We start from the raw sequence: 23,131 nt of genomic DNA on the forward strand, positions 1-23,131 counted from the left end.
TCGATCAGTCGATCACATATTGCAGTTACCTTGCTCACTGAGACGGGAGAAGGAAACGAAAACAAAACAGCTTTCATACAATAATTCATAAACAATACAGCATAGGACAAAAAGAGCACAACTTCTAGCAATTGTAACTCGTCATTATTGGCACTGTTTAAAGTCCGCGCGCTTACTACATTAACGTCCAAGAACTGAAGAAAGCCGATTCATTGTTGTGCGGTAAACAAGAATCGCGTGCTAAGAAGCCGTGCCTCGAATGTGGGTGGGGTTAAACAGCGTGCGAGTTGTATTTTAAAAAATGAAAAGATGCAAAAAGGGCGAAAAGGTGCAAAAGGTTCTGAGATTGTGAAAAAGGTGGAAAAGGTTCCGAGATTGTGAAAAAGGTGCAAAAAGGTGCAACCGAAACACCATGAGTAGAGTTCAATACGTGCTTATTTTGGGGATGAGTCACTTTTTTACCCATTTTCACACAAAAAAATTTAAGGTGCAGCACCTAAAATTCCTAGCTCTGCTCATCATATTAACAAAGTACTAGGCAACGCTTACAAACTTATCGGGTTCATTATTAGAATGGGCAGAGACTTTCAAGACACCCAAACACTTAAGGTATTATATTACTCATTAGTGCGTTCAAAACTTGAATTCGGGTCTGTTGTATGGAACACTGACAGTATAGTACAAACTACAAAAATAGAGCGAGTACAATCAAAGATGTTACGTTATATGAAGTATAAACTTGAAGGTACTTATCCCAAATTTGATTCGTACAGTAATCTAACAGAAGAGCTCCGAATGCACAGGCTTGACGATCGAAGGACAGTGCGTGACCTGCTGCTGCTCTGGAAAATATATAATGGAAAACTTCGCTCTCCTCATTGGATCTCACAATTTAAATTACGCGTTCCTAAGAATAAGACGCGACCCAATCATCAAACCTTTTTTGTGAATAGAGCGCGAACAAACATTGTCAAGAAATCCCCTATCTGGAGAATGAGTATTCTCTACAATGCCTTAGAAAAGCGTAACAAAAAAATTGATTTGTTCTCTATGCCATATATACAATTTAAAAACTGTGTAATGAATACAATATCAAATAACAGTCACTGAAGCATGTATGAAAACCTGTATCTCTGAACTCTCTAACAGGGCGCCAGCCTGTTGAGTTCATTATTGAAAAAATAAAAAAAAAAAATAAAAGAAACTTTCAAAAGACTGATGACTACAGTGATACCTCGATTTTATGTTTTTTCAGGGTACCAAACGAAAAAAAACTTGAAATAAGGGAAAATGTAAAACTGAGGAAAATTTCTCAACTATTTGCTATATTGGGACCATCAAGATTGCCGCACTTTATTTACCTATTATGCATTCACTTGAAATTAAAGCTTGAACAGAGCGCAAATATATACCGGTACTGTATTACTCCAGCATGTAGAAGAAATATAAATGTATTGACAGTGAATATTTGCCAATATCTTAAGCTCTTAATACATATCAATACACTTGTGCATGACATGGCAGACAAAGGAATTGTTTTGAAAGAAAAATTTGTCGCAGGCTTAGCCAATCGTTTAATTTTAGTTGGTAAGTTACGAGGGAGGGAGGAACTGCCTGTCCGTTACATCTAAAATGCATACATAATATATGAGCACATGTGTGTTTTTTTATTTATATTTCTGATACATATTTTTTTTGTACAATATTTCAGTTGTAGCAGTCACCATCAGGTGATATAATTTTCATTCATAGACCAAATCAAAATAACGTCATAATTTCTAACTTGCCCCGTTTTTTCATGCCTAAGCTTATGTAAATACATTTCTAGCATCTAGCATTTTTGGTCTTTGGTGTTATTAACATTTTGTCCATCCCTTGATAAAAAATAAAATAATTTTGTTTGTTCATTTCCCCTTTCCTTAGAAGGGCAAAACATCTTGGTTTAACCACCTTAGAACAATATTTGTTACAACAGATGCATTGCACAAAAAAGGTGACAAATAAAGGTACCGTAAAACACATGCAAAAGTGTTCATATTTTACTCACACACACACACACACACACACATACATGTATACATGTATGTTTCTTGTTTCAATAAATATAATGGCACAAGGCATTAGCAATGATTTATAAGTCAACAGAATTGTCAAAAAGACACACACAAACGTAAACCTAGACTACAACTGGTTTCATTTCTGTAAGGAAGAAGAAAATGCACAGCTCGTTAGCTTTATGAACTTCAACCAGTATTTAACATGAAATTGACTTTTTGATAGTAGTTCGAATGAACATTTTTCCTTGTTAAATCCTTACTAAATCCATCACAAAAACACATTCTAAAGCAAAAAAAAAAACAAAAACTAGTTAACTTTTATCAACTTGTGATATAACATTGTCCAAAATTAATACAAAGTGATGAGAGTGCTAAATCCTGACTAAGTCCATCACAAAAACACATTCTAAAGCAAAAAAAAACTAGCAAAGTTGATACAACATTATCCAAAATTAGTACAAAGTGTTGAGATATTTGAAACACACAACGAAAAATTTGAGAACAAGCAAAACATGTAAGAAATTTTACACAAACATTGTTACAGTTTTTGATTGATGTTGAAAGTTGGAACAGACAAAATAGCTCTTTAAGTACTATTTGAAGCTACTGAGAACAGTACCACCAAAACACACCCGGAAATGCTCCAACTGCCACAGCTGGTCACTGTCACATTATATACTCCGCTGATAGGAATTCGCAAGCATTCAATAAAACATGATTTAAACTCACCTGAAAATATCCAAGTTGTTTTCAATCTTGTCCTACCATGATTAACTTTACTAGAATATTTCAAAATCACATAGTAAAGTTAAGTGAAAACGAAAACAACTCCACAAAACCAAAGTATATTAAGGATCAGCAGAAATTATGGTTATTAACAAAATTATTACAAGAAAACATACCAATTTGGGTTTGAGGTTGTATTACTTTGCATTAATTGTATTTAGTATTGTATAATGAAAAGTAGAATCTTCATATAAATCTCTTCTTTCAATGTTTTAAAAAGTTTAAACAACACACAAGATCATAAACATTAACAGTATGTAAAAAAAAAGGCAGAATAGTGATCGAAAAAACACCATTATAGACAATGTGTTATTATCTGATGAAAACAATGTACAGAACTAATAAAAAAATTGCATGACTAAATACATATTATATACTTCAAACACACCTGTGCATCATAGAGTAATCTGGAATATATTGTACATCTCAATTCTAAATTCTCAAAATTTTGAATGAAAAACAATGGAAAATACTGTGAAAGAGCTATGGTTGTGACAAATATGAGAATGTTGGTAATTAATAGAGACAAAACCTAACACTTCATCCGATGTGTGCTTGTTTGTAACATAATACCCTAAATAACATATTACCATTTACATTAAATGGTAGGAAACAATACCGATGCTAAAAAGTCACAATGTGTAATGAAAACAAATATTACAAAAAACACCCTAGATTTAATGCGCAATCTGATGTATTCTACAACAGGATCCATTACACGATTCTTTGGGCAGAGAGAGAACATTTGTTTCTTTGTTCTGTTCAACATGGTATATTCAAAGCCAAGATCCTTGGGTCCATTTACTTGCAGGAAAACAATAAGTTTTAACCACCACAACGTCTACCTGACTAGATGGCTTCACAAAAAATATATACATACTGCTGTTTCTCCAACAGTTACAAAACTAAACATTTTCAATTTGTTTTGTTTACATTGAATTGAGTATTAGTAATTTAAAACCAATGTATACGATGAGAAAGGAATCACAGTAAAGGAAAAGCTGTCTATGCATTTTACAAACAGCTGCTTTACATATGGCATGGAAGAATATCTCAGAAAACCAGAATTTACATGACTTAGATGCTACAGAAATGCAACATGCAGCATTTCAAAAATTTACAAATACATGTATACTACACAGCTGCAACTCCCTTGCACAGTACCACAAAAATATTATAAAATAAAAACAATACACACTTCAGTGCATAAATACAAAACGTAACAATTTTTCTAATACATGAGTAATGTCTTCTTATCTCCAATCAGAAATAATATCACAGTTGCATCTTTCAGTTTTGAAGTTCAGCACTGCTTCCCGAGTCACTTTTGTGTTCCGAACATCCAAACTTCTCAAACTCAATGCTTTCTCCGAAAGGTAACGCAAGACCCTGTCCGTCACATCACAATTTTCAAGTACTAACGTGTGAAGGTTTGGTGTGTGAGGGCCCAAGGTGCAGATGCTCAGATCCGTCACACGTTTATCGTCCTGGTTATCTTGTGAAGAGCGAACGCCATTACTGAGATAAAGCTGGGTGAGCGTTGCCTTTCTGTTGAACGACTGCACCTCACTGTCGCCAATGGAAGTCTTTCTTAAGTCTAAGACTTCCAACGCAGCGAAACCAAACCTTGCTGCTAGGGCAATATATGCAATGCACTCACCAACGTGAACGCACCCGTTCAGTCTTAGTTCTTTCAACTTCGGACACTTACTGATGGCCATTAACGAATAATCGTCCATCCATTTGCAACCACTTAGGTCCAGCGTTGCAAGGTTCACTAATCTTGAATGCAAACCGAGGAAATAGGAATGCTTCACTGGTTTATTCTTAAGTTCACAATTCTTCAGAGACAAGCAAATGATGGTCTCTGGGAATATATTTATTGGTATCTTCTTAGCATCTATGTAATGTGCTTCCAAGTACAAGGACTCTAAATTCGTGCACTCCTTGCCAATGCTTTTCAGCAAGACTGGTGACAAGCATTCAGTCCTCCACTTGCCAGTTCTTCCTGTACTTGTGATGTATCCAGATGCGCCAAACACCTTGGTCGTTGGTCTTAGGAACTTCAGGCACTTTCTCAACTGCATGAGAGTCAGAACATTGGGTCGGAAGTCGGCTGCAACCCACAGAGTACGATCACAAGCAATCTGGGCTAATCTCTCACAAGTGCTGCAATGCAAGGGCAAAAATCAAATACGATTATACCCCTACAAACTTGTGTGCTGTAACTAGTAAGTATAACTAGTAAGGCTTCATGTTTGAAAATTCAAAATGGGGCAGATTTCCATTTTCTTCAGAATTTCCCTTTTTCATTTCATTTGTATTAATTTAACTTAGTGTCATACTGAATTTTAACTCTGAAGCTTAAAAAATAAAAAAAGGTTAATAAGAAATATGAATTTTCAGATTTAGAAAGATGTCACTTAAATAGTCATCCTCTTAAGAGATGGAAATCTCTTCTACACGTTAGCCTCTCCGAACAGAAACTCTTCAGGTGCATATTTTTCGAACTTGCCACAAAAAAATCATACCTATTTAACTAATTGTCATAGAGGGATGAAATCGTTTTTACTCTTCTTTTTTTGTAATGATAGGACTCACAGTGGATGTTAAATTTATACGTTTTACATCCTAATAAAGAATGTTAAAAAAAAGAAGAAACAAAAAAATTTTCACAAAAAATTGTATCTAGTACCCTCATCATATGGCCACTAAGTCGACCAAAGTGAAAGAAAAATATAATATGTAGCAGTGGCATATCGCTACAACCATGTAGTCACACTCAAAATAGGTACACACTTCTTTGGGGGGGGATAACAACAATGCATAAGAAAAGCAGTGTTGCCATCTAATGAAACAATTTGTGGAAAATCACTTCTAGCGTTGGCCCTATGGATGCTGGATGGACCACATTTGCAGAAGCATGACAGAATACCACTGTTTGAAGGAATATAATACCCATCCCACAAAATTTTGAAAATTGAGGTCTCCTGTTGGACTCCTAATTGTCGCATGTTTTGAACAAGTTATCTCTTTCATTTTTGTCATTATTACATGTTGAATATCAGCACAAAACGGTGGTTGAAGAGTAATATCCCATTAATGTTACATCGCATGATTTTTGGAGGGAAAAGATCAAAATTTTCAAAATGCATTTGTTGAAAATAGTAACAAATACATTGCGTGGCTTAATTCAGGAAATGCATGTTACTTTTCTCTTCATAAAATTTTGTCTTCTCATTTAATATCTAAGGAACTAAAAGTTAAAATATACAAAACAGTAATTTTGCCTGTATTATTATATGGATGCGAAACTTGGTCCCTTACATTGAAAGAGGAGCATAAATTGAGAGTATTTGAAAATAAGATCCTTAGGAAAATATTTGGGCCTAAAAGGGATGAGGAGACAGTTGAGTGGAGAAGGTTACGTAATTTGTATACAGGTCCAGATATTATTAGAATGATTAAATCCAGAAGATTTAGGTGGGCAGGCCATGTGTCATGAATGGGAGAGGAAAGAGGAGTTTACAGGATTCTTGTTGGGAAACCTGATGTAAGAGACCTGTAGGAAGGCCAAGATGAAGATGGAGGGATAACATTAAAATCTGTAGGGATGGGAAAGAGTATATAGATCTTGCTCAGGATAAGGACAGCTGGAAGGCCTGTGTTGCTGCAACCATGAACCTTCGGGTTTAAGAAGGCTAGAGAGTTAGTTAGTTAAATACAATGCTTTGTCATTCAAGTATGTCATACCTTCATATGTATATAAATGAACAAAAAGACAGAACTGAAATAATATCTGTAGTTTTCAAGAAATGATGTGGTAACTGCTGCCACGTGGTGGTTGTTCAGTTTCATACCAGCCATCCTGAAGTGCATAATTTGGGTGGTTTTGTTTCAGACCAACTAAAGGTTAATACCATTCCTGCTTGCGCAAGTTAATACCATATTGAAATCTAATCCTAGATCAATATGGCAACAAAAATATTACAATTTTTCCAAAATTTCAATATTTACCATGTATTTCACACACATTTAGCATAATTTACTTGTAAATTACTTGGACATGAAAAGAATTTTTTATGTCTGCATAAAAAAGGCTTTCTTTGATTTATTCAAGAAAATATTTTACTCAAAACATTCAGATAATTGATTTGATTGTCCACCCATACCCAAGCCGGATTTTGAACGTGGGACCCCTTGAGTTGTAGTATGCTGGTCAACCACTGTGCCACAGAGGCCGAAAAAACATTTGGATGAATCCAAATACAGAGTTCAATAGGATTGTGATGCTGAAAAAGCACATTCTGTTGTGTTAAATATTTTTTTTGTTTGTTTCTATCAGTTGAGAAATCTCAATTATTGACTTCAGTTCCTAAATGTTGCTTAACCAAATGCCTCATGCCCTATGTGTCAGGCATACTTCACTTTAATGCTACATCAAGTCATTTCTTCTAACCATGAATATGGCTGGGCACCATTTCTGTAACAAAAATGCATTGGTATGTACAAAAAAGATCTCTCCTGATCAGTCTCTTTTTTGCTGGTGGAACCACAGCTGAACAATCTACAGGGTGTCCTGTAAGTCTGGACCCATACAGATTTCCAACAAGATGGGTGTCATCTGCATTACATGCTTATAGTGTGCCATTACCTTAACACACAGTTCCTGCACATTGGACTGCATGCTGAGGATGAATGAAGTGGCCTCAAGGAACCCAGATCTCAAGTCTGCTCAATTTTGTTTTGTGGGACCATCTAAAAGCCATGGTGCACAAAGTCAAATTCAGAACATTCTCCTTACAAATGCACTGTGCAGGCATGTCAGCAAATTTTTGCATCTTGAACTGTTTATGCGCTACAATGGTGGACACTATGAACAAGTTCTGTAATTCTATGTGCTTCTCACCTATGGGTCCAGACTTATGGGAAACCCTGTTCAAATGTTTAACAAACATAACTTCAAAATGTCAAATATTACATGCTTCATATGGTGTTTTCACATGTTTTGGTCAAACTCGAGGAGACTTTGACATCACATGACATCAGAATCAATGTTCAGGACCTTCTCCAGCCCCATATTTCCCCCATGGGTGTGAGTTTAGGAATTTGCAAAATTGGCATATTATCTATGCTTCTTAACGAGCTTACTGAGAAACTTTTTTTAAAAATTACCACACAAATGTTAATTTCATATAAATAGGGTGTTGCTTATCGACATGAAAATATGCTAAACATCTGTGGGTACTCAAGACTTACACCATCAAAACAAAGCAAGAAAATGGCACAGTGGGAAACAGAAGTATTACCCAGCAAATTGTTCAACATTATTTTCTGTCATTTTTCTCTTGCATCCCATGTATTTTTGAGAAATGAAATTTTATTTATTTATTTACTTAAAGTTTCAGATACACTACTGAAACTGTAGCAACAAGAAGAAAAAATAATAATACTAAAAAAAATAATAACAACAAAACAAGACAATACAAGATGGCAGACAAAAAAAAAAAAATTGTTACATTCTTAGCGATTGTCGGAAACTGTGTTCTGACAAGAAAATATCATAATTTACTGGCAGGTTATTATATAAGTGGGGGAGCCTATAGTTAAGAGACCGCTGTAGGAGAGAGAGCCTTGTAGCGGAAATGTGAAAGAGCTTTACATTGCGGGTTGGCTGTGCAGGTACTCGTAGATTAAATTGGTTGACAAGGAATTCGGTTTTAATTTTGCCATTAATGATTTTATGCAAAAATTTCATGTCTGCTAGTTCGTGACGAGTGTGTGGTGACTGGATGTTCAAAATAGACATAATATCTGATTTATGGAGGTGTCTGAGAGAAGGAATTCTATGGCGAGCAATTGCGAGGAAAAAGCGGAGGACAGAATCAGTCCTAAAAAGATTAGTTTTAGAAGCCATAGTCCAGATGGGGGAGCAATATTCAAGAATGGGAGAGATAAAGAATTTGAAATATATGCTAATGGCTGATTGGTTTTGGATTTCAGGGAACCTGTACAGAATACCAAGGAGACGCATGGCTCGTTTAGTAGTATATGTGAACATTGAAGTTTAGCTTTTCATCGATGATAACACCAAGATCTTTTAGGAAATTTTTTGATGGGACTGTTTTTGAGAGTATAAAGAGAGATCAGTTTGTTCCCTTTTAAGGAAATGGTGAGGCAGGAGCATTTTTGAAAATCCAATTCAAGTTTCCACTGGCGACACCACAAAAGTAGTTCTGTAAGAGCTTGTTGTAGGATTAGTGAATCGCGTTCCAATGAAATTTCTTTGAAGAGTTTACAGTTATCGGCAAAGAGAAGTACATTTATGGGAAGAGAAGACAGTCTGTCGGGCAGATCATCCATGTAAAGACGGAACAAAAGTGGGCCAAAGAAACTCCCCTGGGGGACACCAGACAGGATGGATAGAAAGCTGGAAGAGGGGCCACAGAGGATAACACGCTGCTCTTGTGCATGCAGATAGTCTGTTAGCAAGGATAGAAGTTTACCATGGGTGTGAAATCTAGATTGTAATTTATGAAGAAGGAAATTATGGTTAATTTTATCGAAGGCTTTTGAAATGTCCAAATATATAATGTCAAGCTGGGAATTGTTTGAGATAGACTGAGTAGCATGAGAAAGTAATACCGATAGCCAAGAGATGCCTGAAAAAAAAAAAACATGCTGAGCAGTATTTATAAGGGGGGATGTGAACCTTAGCAGCCTGTCTTTCATAATTTTCTCACAGATGATAAGAGAGTGTGACAAAAGAAAGATTGGTCGATACGATTTTACAGAATATTTGTCTCCAGATTTATAGATTGGTACATTTGCATGTTTGAACAGTTCAGGAAACACACCTGCATAAAAATACTTGTTTAGTAAGAGACACAGAGGGTGAGCCAGGGAGTCAGCAGTGTTGCGAAGAAAAATTGTCGGAATTTCATCGTGGCCTAAGGACCGGCGCAACGGCAAAGAGAGGAGGAGAGATTTGGCTTCTTGAGGGGAGGTTTTAATCGAAGAGAGTGTGTGGGAACTAACAGACTTGACATTAGGAACAGGTTTGGAAACTGTCTCCGAGGAGAAATTTTCATGGAAAAAAGTGTTAAAAGTTGTGCTCTTTCGTCTCCAACAGCGGTCAGAATTATTTACAATTTCCATAGGCACACGTGGATTCTGTTTACTCGAATTTAATAACGATTAGAACTTCTTCGGTTCAGCAACACAGTCAGTTGTAATGTCATTTACATATTTAGTAAACCTTGTTTTGAGTAAATATTTTGAATGTCTCCGAACATCACTAAACGTTTTGTGGGTGTTCATTCAGTTACTGCTTCCACAAGTTCCAGGCCAGATTTTTGTTTTTCAATGTAAGGATAAGTTCGCTGTCAAACCAAATTGGATATTTTGCAGAACGTGCTTTCTTGGTAGGCACAAGGTCCTTTATAACAGCATGCAGGGCTTCCAGGAACATCTCCACGGCATCGTTGACCTCTTCCTTTTCCAGAAGAAACCAGGGATGTGTGTCCAGGGCTTGCCGGACGTCGTTCCGGAGGGTTTTTCGCTGCAGGCAGCGAGGTCCGTTCTGGGGGTGGAAGTTTTTGACTTTCTCAGCGGAGGGGAGGCGCACAGCGACATCGAGAGAAACATGGTCCGAAGGCAGCAAATTCCTTTCATGTGTTATCTCTAGTTCGCACAGTGTTGCCAGCACATAGTCCAAATTGCTTTCTCCATACGTTTTGTGCATGTTATGCTGCTTCAACCCCAGGCCGTGTATGAAAGTGTCGAGAAACCACTGATCACTTGAACAATTTACAATTCCAGTTGTTGGATTTTCCCACTCAATGGAGAGATTGAAATCACCACACAACACGACATTTAAACATTACTGTTGCAGTTTAAAGGTTTGTATCCTGCATGATGGCATTCTATTTCATACATTGAACATTGCATAAAACAAAGAGAATGAACATGATGATGAACAATTTACCTGGTAATACTTATGTATCCCACTTTACAAGCTAGCAGTGTTTGATTATTACAACTCGCCAAGCACAATAACAACAACATCATTCTCTGCCGTTTCCTCCTCTTGCTGGGTCGGCATAGAAGTAAAGCCTCTCCCATTTTTTTCTGGGCTTCCACCACTCCTCTCTTTCCACGGTGTTCCAATTTTGTCCTCTTCTCCTAACACTATCCTCCATCTGCTCTTTCCACAGACGTCTTGGTCTCCCCCTTGGCCTTATTCCCACTCCTTGTGCATTGTAAGCTCTTACTGGCAGTATTTCTGCATCCATCCTCTTCATCTTTCGGAACCATCTCATCTGTGCCTGATCTATTCTGTCCTGAAGCTTTGTTGCACCCACTGTCTGTCAGATCTCCTCATTCCTTATTCTATCCCTTTTAGTATTCCCCAATGTACTCCTTAAAAATGTCATCTCCACTGCCTGCATCTTTCTTTTGTCTCTCTCTGTCATTGTCCAAGGCTCTGCTCCATACATAATTATTGGCACATAGTATGTGTTATATATTACCTTCTTGCATTTCATAGGTACATCCCCGTTCCATATTAATCTTCGAACACTTTGATATAGTCCACCACCCTTTGTTCTCTTCTGTTTACCTCCTCATCTATTCTTCCACTTCTTTCAATTATGGTTCCTAGATATTTGAAGCTCTCCACTACCCTCAATTCTTCCATGTCCATCTTTATTCTTGATACACTTGTTGTTATTATCACCTCACTCTTTTCTGCGCTGAATTTCATTCCTGCTCTTCTGATTTCCTAATTCCTATGAAGCTGTCTCTGTACTTCTTCTTCACTGTTTCCCCCATTACTAAATCATCAGCAAACAACAGGGCCTTCATCTCTTCCTCTCCTATCTTCTTCCCCACCTCTTTGTTAATTATATCCATTGTAATTATGAAGAGTAGTGGGGAAAGCACTTCCCTACTTTAGTTATAATGAACAACAACTGAATAATAATATTGGTTCAAAATGGAGGCGGTAGTGGTGAATGAGTAAGTCAATGCTTTTAAAATGTCTGAATTCCAACTGAAAGCTGCAGAGAAAAGTACATATTAAATTAAAATTTCTTACCTGTACACATTCATCAGATCCTTTGAACTTAGGTAAGACAATATCATGAGGAGAATATCATCTGACAGTTTCAGTAGATGGGGAGGAGACACCAAGTTCTTTAAACCTTCCTGCTGGTTTTGCTCCATCTTGTTTTTAAGTCTTCACCAATTGTCAATATAGATGCATGCTTTAGTCACAGTTCCTAAAAAAAAAAAAAAAAATAGAACACACATAAATTAATGTTTTAAGTACAATCAATAGACGAAAGTTCATTCTTGCATAACAGTTCTGAATGTTTAATGATTTTTAGAAGCTTTCTAGGAAGTATTGTACAATTCTGGAAGTATGTTTGAAGCTTCAAGGAATTAATGAGCACAGTTTAAAGTTTCAAGAAATATCATTTATTGGGAGAAATTAAAATTTCAAAAATAGCTTATGCAAGCAACCACACTCCTCAGCCAGCAGAGTCGTCCTGGACATGGACTGCTGGTGCTTTGTGCTTGAGACTAGATACAGCTGCTGGAAGTTATCAGGGACGTAACGTTAATGATCTGTCTAACCTAAATATGAAAGAATTTAGCAACATTCTTTTAATGCAAAACCCCTTGGCACCTCATATCACAAGGTAGATGACAGCAGCAGTCCACATCCAAGACAACAGTAGACAAATGTCTCCTTGTAAGAAAATACATACGAGGCACATTTCAAAAGAAAGGGCTGATATTTTATAGGAAACAAGAAAGTATGTTTAATAGTCACCATTATTTTCAAAGCACTTTGTTTACCATGGCACAAGCTTTTTTATACCCTCTGCATAAAAGTTCGCCACATGGGAGTTCATCCAATTCAACACAGTCATTTGCAACACCTCAGTTTCTTCAAATCGTTGAGATGAAAGCCACTTTTTTAGGTGCAGGAAGAGGTGAAAGTCACTTGGCACAAGGTCCACACTATATTGGGGGAGGGGGGGGTGATCAAAAAGTTCCCATCCAAACTTCTGAACCGTCTGAACAGTGAGGGCAGCAGTGTGTGGTCTGGCATTGTCATGGAGAAGCACAATTCCTGAATGCAACATTCCACGTCATCGATTTTGTATGGCACGTCTGAGTTTGGAAAGTGTTTCACAGTATGCTTGCAATGTGATTGTTTTTCCCGGTTCCAGGAAATCCACCAAAAGCACGTCCTGCTGGTCCCAAAACACAGTTGCCATCATTTTTCGTGCAGATGGGGCTTGCTTGAACTTTTTCACTTTTGGTGAATTTGAATGACGCCACTGCATCGATTGTTGTTTGGACTTGAGACTGACGTAAGAAATCCATGTTTCATGACCTGTAACTATGTGGCCAAAAAAATCACCATCCTCTCGGTTGTATCGATCCAAAAAGGCACATGCCGATGTCTCTCGTTTTGTTTTGTGAACATCGGTCAACATTTTGGGGACCCATCTGGCACACAATTTCCAATATCCTAATGTGTCTGTTACAATGCGGAACAATGTGGATGGCGAAACTTCTGGAAATTCGATGGTGAGAGAGCAACGAATTTCTTGCACTTTTTGATTCACAAGCTGCACCAAAACATTAGTCTGAATGCTCGGTGTTCTACTCCTCTCTTCATCATTGATATTTGTACGGCCTTCTTTGAATGTGCAACACAATTGCCGCACCTTTCCTTCACTGATTATACTGTCACCATACACTTCACACAATTCTCGATGAATTTGAGCAGCATTTTGTCCTTTGGCATGAAGAAATCGAATCACAGAATGGACTTCGCACCTGGCAGGATTGTGTATGCGCGTAGCCATTTTAACAGGATCCAACACACACACAATAACAAAAAGCTGACTAGCGAAAGTATGGTTGCTGGATAGCCAATGGACCAAGTGATGTTACTGCGCAGGCGTGATCTGATCACTGTTGAAAGTCAGTTCTTATAAAACATCGGTTCTTTTTTTTATATGTGCCTCGTATATTGTAGTGAAACAACTTTTAAGTGATCTCTGCAAAAGAAAGGCAGTACTCTCAACAAAAATAATAGTTAATGTATTTCCAGTAGCATAACCTGCACTTGGCTACTTTCACTGTCTTCCCTGGCTGAGAATAAGTTTGAGAGACCCTTCCAGTCATAAAGAGTGAAATTTCATGTAAATTGAGGTAGATTTCATCATGTCATCTGGCCTAAACATAACAACTTTCACTTTCTCAAAATATATAACTAAACAGAAGTAAAGGAATATTTGTTATTATCTTCTGTTGTTCAAATACAAGTAGCACAAATTTCTAATGGATGCTTATCGATCCACCAATTAGTGGACAGATACTGATAAAGCCAGTATGACACAGATGACACCATAAAGTTCATAGTAAAATTACTTAATATTGTTATGGTCATTTTATTTTCAATTAATCACCTTGGTTCAGGTTCTAATTGTGTAAATCAATATATGCATGATACATATATGTTGTCTCCGTGAATTGAATTTCATTCATGTATACAGGTACGTACTGAACAGTTTTCTCATTGCTTACTGAATTTATTGCACAAAACTATTTTTTCCATCCCATTCCTCTACAGTGGTTCCGGCCAAATAATGGACTTGGAAATTTTATTTTTATCCTTTCTGCGAAAGCCAAGGAGGGTGACATGAATAGCTGAACCAATGAACTTTGTCGGGTTGCCATGCTGAGGGGAAACTCTCGTGGTATTCTGTTGCAAATTTTTTCGTTTAGAGTTGTTTTCGAAGCAGGTGGCACCATCAGCAAGGCCAAGCCTAATGGTTGCTGCAGCGCACCAAGCGAATAGGTCTCTCAATCCTTGCCTCTCCCTGAAATACGAGTGTTGGGAGAGAGGGGGGTGGGGGGGCTTGTTGACAGGAAGAGTTGTTGTGTACAACTGGACAAAAATCAGGCATGAAGCAACTGGTAGCAACATCGGTTTCCCCCCTTCAACTGGAGATGGAAAGTCTGGGTTTCCTCAAGTCCATTCTTTGGCCAGGCAGACTTTAGGCTTATGTGAGTACATTAAGCAGGTCAGGGACAGTACTCTTAGCAATATAATGGTGTTACTACATGCTTGCAGTGTTAAGATTTATACCAGGGATGCCCTAACCTATTTATGTTATTGCTACTTAAGCCATTGACCTGATGCAATATTACATTATATATGTACTTACTTTAAAGATAATACATAACATACTAATTCCAGTGTACATACTATGGTGGACCACATGAAAAGCCAAGGCAGGATGGATGTAGACCAGGGGCTACAGATTGGGCAACCCTCATTCATAAGTTTTAAGTATGCTAGAATTGTTTGATTTGATTGCCTTAGTATTTGTAGGATTTCTTTACATAGAAAATTTTACATGAAAAAGTGTGGTCAGTTGCACTACCCATTTTTCACAATATGATTCCTTACAAAATAATACTTTCTACAACTTTATAGGCCTAATGCACAAACTGGATTCCCTGAACTTTTGTTACTATTTCCACCATTCTCAACGCCTTCCTTATTCTCCTGTGGAACCTGTAAAAATTATTACATGTTTGGAACTATTACCATTGCCTTTTGCACCAACATGTCAATACCAGAATGAACCAAGTGAATGATGACAGTTGTCTGTATTTTTCCTTCGTATGTTACTTGACTTTTCTGTTTCTTTTGGCTATCATCGTGATGATAAATGGTGATTACCTGAAATTTGATGAGGCACTAACAGAGAAAGAAAACGACGTCCAGGCCAGGCTTTTGACCTGGAACCCTAAGTAGCAAAATTGTGGAAAATGGTTTTGAATGTTTAATGATTTTTTGCAAGTTTAATAGGTGTAGTGGGAAGTACTTTATAGTACTGGAAGCGATTGTGGAAGTAAGTTCAGAGATTTTAGAAACTAAATAGCACAGTTAAAAGCTTAACCAAGCATTATTTACTGGAGAAATTATAATTTGACATGGAGCTTACCACTGGCAGCTCCAGGGGGGTACGATGGTACGGCCGTAACCCCTTTTGTTTCACAGATGCCAGGGCGACATGAAAGCAGAACGTAGCTGGATTTTATTTACTGAATGCATCCTTTGGGGTAAACTTGTTCTTTTCCTTGCACATATTTGTTGCTATGCAACTTCCACGTTGAAAAGTTCGAACTGAAACACTTTGGAGATATAAGAGGAAAAAATGCCAAAAACATTGTTTATTTTGTTTTGTTTTTATTTTGCTTGCTGCTTCAATCAAGTGTCAACAATCATGCAGAACTTGTCCTCTAACGTCAACAATCTCTTATAGATCCAATCTCACTTTCACGAATTAAATTGTCAGTGTTTCTTTTCTGTTCACTGCTTCAGAACGCGGCTGTTCGGAAGAGCTACTGGACATTTCTTTTAACATTTTAATAATCTGCAACAATAAGCGGCACGATAAACATTTAATAAAACAGTTCCTAGTATTGCTTCCCTTCGGATATTCAGTTGTAGTCTGGTAGTGAGTGAATTGCATGCATTAGAAGAGTACAGTCTTAACAGTTTGCATATTTCCAAATTTTTCTTTGTGGTTTTCAGTTTTTGCATCCAATGAAAATTAATACAGCAAAAAAAAAAAAAAAAAAAAAAGACTGTCAGGGGCAGAAAATAGGAAAAGACTACCTTGCGTCAGTCTACTTTCATGAATAATTTTCTGAAACGTTCGAAATCAGGTGAGTTATTGAAATCATTGAAAAACAGCCTACTTTTAGCAAATCATTTTTGTACACTTTTCCCAAACATTATCATAGTGAAAATTTTTTTGCGATTTGGGTTTTGAAACTAGAGATATTGACACTTGAATTCTGGATAACATTAGTTATGTCAGGTTTAGTGTTGTTTTTGTCTTTGCTTCTCTCCTGGCTTTTTCTTATGAAATCACAATAAAATTGCTGCAAGAATTGGACATGTCTTGGTAAAACTACGTATAATATTAGGTACGGCTAACAACAACAAAACGAAACGTGAGTTAACCAACCTTTCGTACGTGAAGTTAAGATATTGCGAGACAATGAGAACACGTAACATTTCGCCCCTGAGGAAAAAAGTTAATCAAATCATAAGTTTTGGGCAAGTATTTGAGTGAAGTAGTCATACCTAATTCTATAGTTTCACCAATTTCTCATACTTCCGGTCATCTTAATGATTCTAAAAGCAAGAATCAAATTCTCTTTTATTGTCCCCCAAAGAAAATCAATATTAGGATTAGACATGTAATTATACTGTTCGGAACTCTGAAGTTCCCTTTTTCTTCTTTGTGGCTTCTAGTTTATTTTATGTTGGTATGTATACTTAGAACCAAAAATCTTAATTTTCACGGTTAACACAGTAGCTAATGGGGAAGATGTTTTCACAAATGATTATTATGCATTTCTTTAACTTTTCTTCTCCGAGGCAACAGATTACGTCTCTTGATTGTCTCTCAATAACTTAAGGTTTAATAAATGTTATTGTATGCACATTTTGTATTTTGTTTAATCAGACACAAATGATCTGTGATAAAATCGTCATACAGATACTACATATAAAATTGCTAGCAAAAAATTTAGTATAATACATTCTACTAGAAGAGAAATCCAGGAGCAAATTTTATTGTACAAAATTATCAACGGAAAAGCAGGAAATTTTAAATTTATTGAAATTCAATGTGAACAAAAAATAGGTTACGCCCTTACGCAAAAATAGGTTTGCTTTTGCACTTGCTTCGCTTTTGCAGTAAATTTATACATTAGTCACATCAATTGTAACATATAAAAGACTGTGTGAAACTGTGTAATCGATTTTCATTCTGTATAAGTACAGGGGGGCTCTGTTTTGCTTATCATACCCCTTGTTCACGAATCCTGAAACCGCCAGTGGAGCTTACGTTAGCAGACGTTCTTGGTTTCCTGTCGACTAGGACATGGATTTTTGAGGATTTACATACATGGCCTGAAGGGAATTTCATGCTCGATACCAGAAATTAAGTGGCCAGATGTTTAAAGCATTTAAGAACCTTATTTTAATGCTAACAGTCCTAAACCTGACCCACTTAACAACAAAAGTAATAAAATACCTTTTTGCACTTCACACACGTGAGGAAGATGCCAGCATCAGTCTGTTATCAAAAACGGCTGTAAACAAATGGCTGCTCGCAAACAAAGAATCATATGAGTACATGGAAGGGAAAAATCAGGTACCAAAAATCATTCTCCAGAAAACATGCAGTAATTAATCACTAAGTGTGTGTTACCAGACATAATTAGAAATCGAACCATATAAAAAATGACTGCGAACTACGATAAATTTGGAATTAAACAATCAGAACTTGTGCCACATTGTGGACTCAACACCTCCATTTGCTCGATCACTTGGGTGGCAACAAAGATTGCAATGATGAAAGTATTTGCTACAAAAATAACTGAAGCCAACAAAGATTGCAATGATGAAAGTATTTGCTATAAAAATAACTGAATTGTAAGTATTTTCTTTTTTCAGTCAGTAAATAATAAACTCTGTTTAAAGTTCTACCACAACAATCAAATATCATTTTGGTAAGAATTTACAATATAGAGAAAGTCTCCAATTTTGTTAATTTTCGGTATACTAACTAATTTTGGCCTCCTGATCACGAATCTGTTGTAAAAAACTGGGGGTCACGCCTGGAAATTGTACATTTTGATGAAAAATTGTTCGTTAGCGCTAAAAACCATCCACGGGTAGCTCCGCAAACCATTGACGTTAGCCCCAAAAACCATCCATGGGTAGCCCCACGAACCATCCACGAGTAGCCCCACAAACCATTGACCGTAGCCCCAAAAACCATCCACGGGTAGCCCCAGGAACCATTCACACGAGGTTAGGTTAGGCCTGTTAGGTTAGGTTCCATTAGCACTCATTTCACCCCTAAATTCATCGAAAAAATAGGGATCGTACTAGAATGGAACATCATAAATCATTTTCTTGTAAAATAACGGTGTGGTTGGACACAATGACAGGAGATTACATTTTTGTTCGTAAAACTACGCATATACACCTATATATATATAAAAATTCAATCGGCTTTTTTTCAAATTTTCAGACCTGACCCCCGGTTTTTTTTCAACAGATTCGTGATTAGGAGGTCAAAATTAGTTATTATACCGAAAATTAACAAAATTGGAGACTTTCTCTATATTGTAAATTCGCTCCATAATTTTTTACAATTTTATAAATGTAGGCATCTTACTTATCATTATAGCAACAGTGGTGAATGTTTAATTATTTTTGCATGTTTTATGGGAGATTTAGGACAATAATGGCGATTGTTGAAGTTTGAACTTCCCAGAAAGTAACTGGCGTAGTTTAAGTTTCACAAAGTATATTTATCAGAGATAATACAATTTCAAAAATAGCTAAGTAACACATGTTAGTACACCAAGAAAATTAAAATACACTGAAACGCGTGGATAAATTAACAAACTGCCTTGTAAATTGTATAAAAAATAGATACCTAATTGTCGACCATCTCAGGATGTCACTTTCACTAATATCCAGAAAATGTCACTGTAGCACTGAAATTAATAAATTGTGTTGTTACGTTGCCACGCTAATATAACCGTACATTCAATACATCTCATGTTCGATAGTCAGACGATACAATATTTTTAAAGGTTAAATAAAGTCTAGTGCACTGATGGTAGTATTTTTTCTTTGTTCTTTTCTAGCTACAAGTAACCAGTATTCTTAAATTATCTCCCAAATTTATTAATAAAATATGGTAACCCAAAATAACAGTATGCCATAAGATACGAAGAGTGCGCACATATTTCCAAAATATTAGGAGTTTTCATTTGCATTCATTATTACCTACCTTACGGAACACTGGTTGAGGCAGGATCGCAAACTGACCTTGCATCATAAGGAAGGGCTACAATTAAACCAATAAATATCATGAATGTTAGAACTACGCAAGTAGTAAATGTCAAAGATGTATACTAGAAAAAAGCAAAAAAAAAAAAAAAGTTTCAGAAACAATATTTACCGAACGTCTAGCTCAACATACCTCCGAACAAATTTTATTTTGGCAAAGTACCGAGCAACAAGAAGAGAAGTTATCAATATTTCTGTTCTGTTCTTTGCACAGCGTGTTTAATATAGCAACTTCTTATATATACAGCACTGCAGCATATCTTTAAAGGTCGCAAGAACTACCGCGAAAAGGATTAACTGCGAAAGTGAAATTTTCGCGGTTGTTCCTTTCGCGCTTATTCCTGTGTTCAATTTTGGTTTCGCTGTTGTTCCTTTCGCGCTTATTCCTTCACGTTTATTCCGTTCGCGCTTGTTCCGTTTCACTCTTGCTCCTCTCGCGTTTAATCCTGTGTTACGTTTCACGGTTGTGGTTGATTGATTGATTATTTTATTTCGCGTTTTGTGCCTCTTGGCTAATTTGCGAAGATGGGGATGAGTGATGAAATGGATGAAAATGGACATTCACAAACAACCATACCCGACCGGGATTCGAACCCGGGACCCTTGGCGTCGCAGCGCGATGTGCTAACCACTCGGCCACAGGGTCGGGCTCACGGTTGTGGTCTATCGCGCTTAGTTCGTTTCGCGCTTAATCCCTTTCGCGGTTATTCCACCGTCCCCTTTATAAACACAAAGAAACACTAGGGCAATGATGAAAAAATACAACTACAACTATCAATCTCAGGCTCTGTCCGAAAGGTACAAAGTACGGACTTGAAGTATGGTCTTAGCGGAAGTTATGTCACCTAGTACAGTTCGAAAGCGCCAATAACAGAAGTATGCAAGTGCACAGCTTGCAGTACAGACGGGAGCTGACTAGGTCACTTGATTTACACACTCGTTGTTCATTTGTTTAAAATCACGGAAGTAGAAAGCCAGCAACACAGAAGTTGTTGGTTAAAGTTCATATAATATGTAGAAATGTATGTGTACGAACATTTGAAAATGCTATGTGATTTCTATGGTGAAAAACAAGTGGGGAAAAAACTAATACTAAGTTTTATTTACTGATCGTATTTGGAGCTGCAGTCGAAGTGCAATTCGAAAGACTTTCACTTCTAGTCTACGACCTGAAGACCGCACTCCAAGACCATACTCGGAGGATGCTCGCTTCAAGTACGGTCTGGCACCTTTCAGACACGGCCCTTGTAGTTTACTGCAAGGGCGAATCAAAGGTTTGATGGGGTGTTCATACTTCTCCTGCGGCCCTCACAAGGGCTTTATTTTAGTTATTTATAAAATTGCAAAATGAAATACATCAAACATTGTGGCATTTTACGACACACCCAAGAGTTAAAAACTAGCAACCATGGGAGGTGACACTACAGTGATTTTCTTGCCTATTGGGACAAGACATAAGTTAAGCCGCTCCACTGTTCCCGACAGTCACATCTATTGTAATCAAACATCAATTTATTGTGATTTTTTAGAAATCTGTTACAGTCTTTATTTTATTGAAGTTAAACAACTTAAAATGATTTGTGCTCATCAAACGTTGTAGTATTTTATGCAGGACTATAGAAACCGTAGGTGTAAGCGGTGCTTCAAGCTTTGGGGCCGCGGGCTCCTATATTTTAGATTTTTTTTTAATGAATAATCTTTTCCTTTTTTGTTCTACAGTTAAATAAAGTTGAAATTGGAGAAAACAATAATATATCACTTATTTATCACTTATTAAGTAACAGGCTTGTACCAAACGTACCGCAAGATCGAATAGAGACTTTGCGGGCCTTCAACAAAATCATTTCTTTGTTCTGCGGTGCTCCTTGATTTATCAAAAAACGAACTTCAAAAGTGTATCAATGATGTTAGTTTTAATCTCATACATACAATACATTCAGGCACTATGGTATGGAAGATATCACAAACGGTGGTGTGCACAGGATTTTCGAAAGGGGGTGTATGTTCTTTTTTTAGAAATACTGGGACAAAGGGGTGTTATAACTCAAGCCCCCCTTTGGCACGCTTCTGATCACAAAACTGGAGACCATTCGCGACGTCACTACTTTCATCCTGAAACACGATTATTACACGGATTTATTTACTGCTTGTTTTATTTCTTTTCACTTTACCCTTAACTGTAGAACGCGCACTTTCGAAACTCCAGCCACTATTATCTGCAAAATAGTGCTTCCTCGGCAAAGGTAAGCAAACGTATTCGTTTTGAACAATGAGCATTATCAAACAGGACGGCTAAACGTTGAACACACTGTGAAACACTTTGCTCATCCCTAAGCATGCAAGCGATTGTTTTAGTTTTTCAAATAATTAATTTACGCTGAATTTAATATCGTTACTTATTTCTTGTATCTTCATTGTTAAATACACATTCGTTACTTGTTTTTCTGTAAAATGTAAACTTCTTTCAATAAACATTACGTTACGTTAGTTTATGTTTTTAATAAAATAAATTACTGCCTTGGTCAGCATATTTAGTTTTTTAATAAACATCAGCCAGACGATGAGGATTTTCTAACTTAAAAACATTATAAGCATGCAATTCATAATTGTAACCGTCCTTATAGCGCAAGAAATACTTTGGCTGGGTGGTTTGCAAAAACATGGCACACGGCTGGGCCTCCAACAATTTAGTTACGACTGATTTTATGACACATGTGGTAGGACCGTAGTTTCTGAGGGAAGTGTGCTGGGCGCCGAAAGTTCGGGGGGGGGGGGGAATGGGTGTCCTCCCCATCCGAGAGAACGTCTTTAATCCGCCACTGAATTCTACCTACTGTATCCCCTTCAATTGATTGTTTTTGCATTTCGGGAATACAAACAGATAATTTGAAGACGTTTCACATTCTTGTAGGAGGCCTACAGGTTGTGGGTCCAGTCACCAGAGCCTCAAGTATGCGTGAAGAGAGGTGGGCGTTGGGATGACTTCGAGTGATACCCTTTACACCCCGGTATAACTTAAAATGTTAAAACAATAGGGCCCTTAGTTGAATAATAAAGTGGCCTTGCCACAGAATTTGGCTCAGGTGACCTCAAGGGTTGGCCTAAACATTTTCGGGTGGGATATGCTTCGGGTGACTATGGATACTAACATCCTCTTTTTTCTCTATTCCCATTTTTCTGTTTCTATCCATCTTTCAATCTTTACCACCAGCCAGGGGCGCCGACTTGTCAAAATTATTGGGAGGGGGGCTTTGATCACTGAAATAAATTAATGAATAACTCACTCCCTACCTTTTTTAAGTTT

The 23,131-nt window shown here is 37.1% G+C and overlaps 1 protein-coding gene across 4 annotated transcripts; it reads right to left on the bottom strand.

The window, feature by feature from the left end:
• Nucleotides 1-1,641: 1,641 nt before the first annotated feature.
• On the bottom strand, nucleotides 1,642-20,032 carry LOC146000472 (F-box/LRR-repeat protein 12-like). 4 transcript variants are annotated; one of them, XM_083138137.1, is made up of 4 exons: nucleotides 19,940-20,015; nucleotides 19,409-19,469; nucleotides 11,941-12,124; nucleotides 1,642-5,012 (listed from the first exon to the last, which is right to left on the bottom strand). In XM_083138137.1, the coding sequence occupies exons 3-4, from the start codon at nucleotides 12,066-12,068 to the stop codon at nucleotides 4,097-4,099; spliced, it is 1,044 nt and encodes a 347-aa protein (XP_082994263.1). In that variant the 5' UTR covers nucleotides 12,069-12,124; nucleotides 19,409-19,469; nucleotides 19,940-20,015; the 3' UTR covers nucleotides 1,642-4,096. The 4 variants fall into 4 exon arrangements, with proteins under 4 accessions (XP_082994263.1, XP_082994261.1, XP_082994262.1 ...); XM_083138135.1 differs by lacking the exon at nucleotides 19,409-19,469 and adding an exon at nucleotides 19,769-19,825 and having other exon boundaries at nucleotides 19,961-20,002; XM_083138136.1 differs by lacking the exon at nucleotides 19,409-19,469 and having other exon boundaries at nucleotides 19,961-20,032.
• Between the last annotated feature and the right edge of the window lie 3,099 nt (nucleotides 20,033-23,131).

This window comes from Lepisma saccharinum, chromosome 16 (assembly GCF_977018435.1).
Source record: "Lepisma saccharinum chromosome 16, izLepSacc3.1, whole genome shotgun sequence".
Taxonomy (NCBI): Eukaryota; Metazoa; Arthropoda; class Insecta; order Zygentoma; family Lepismatidae; genus Lepisma; species Lepisma saccharinum.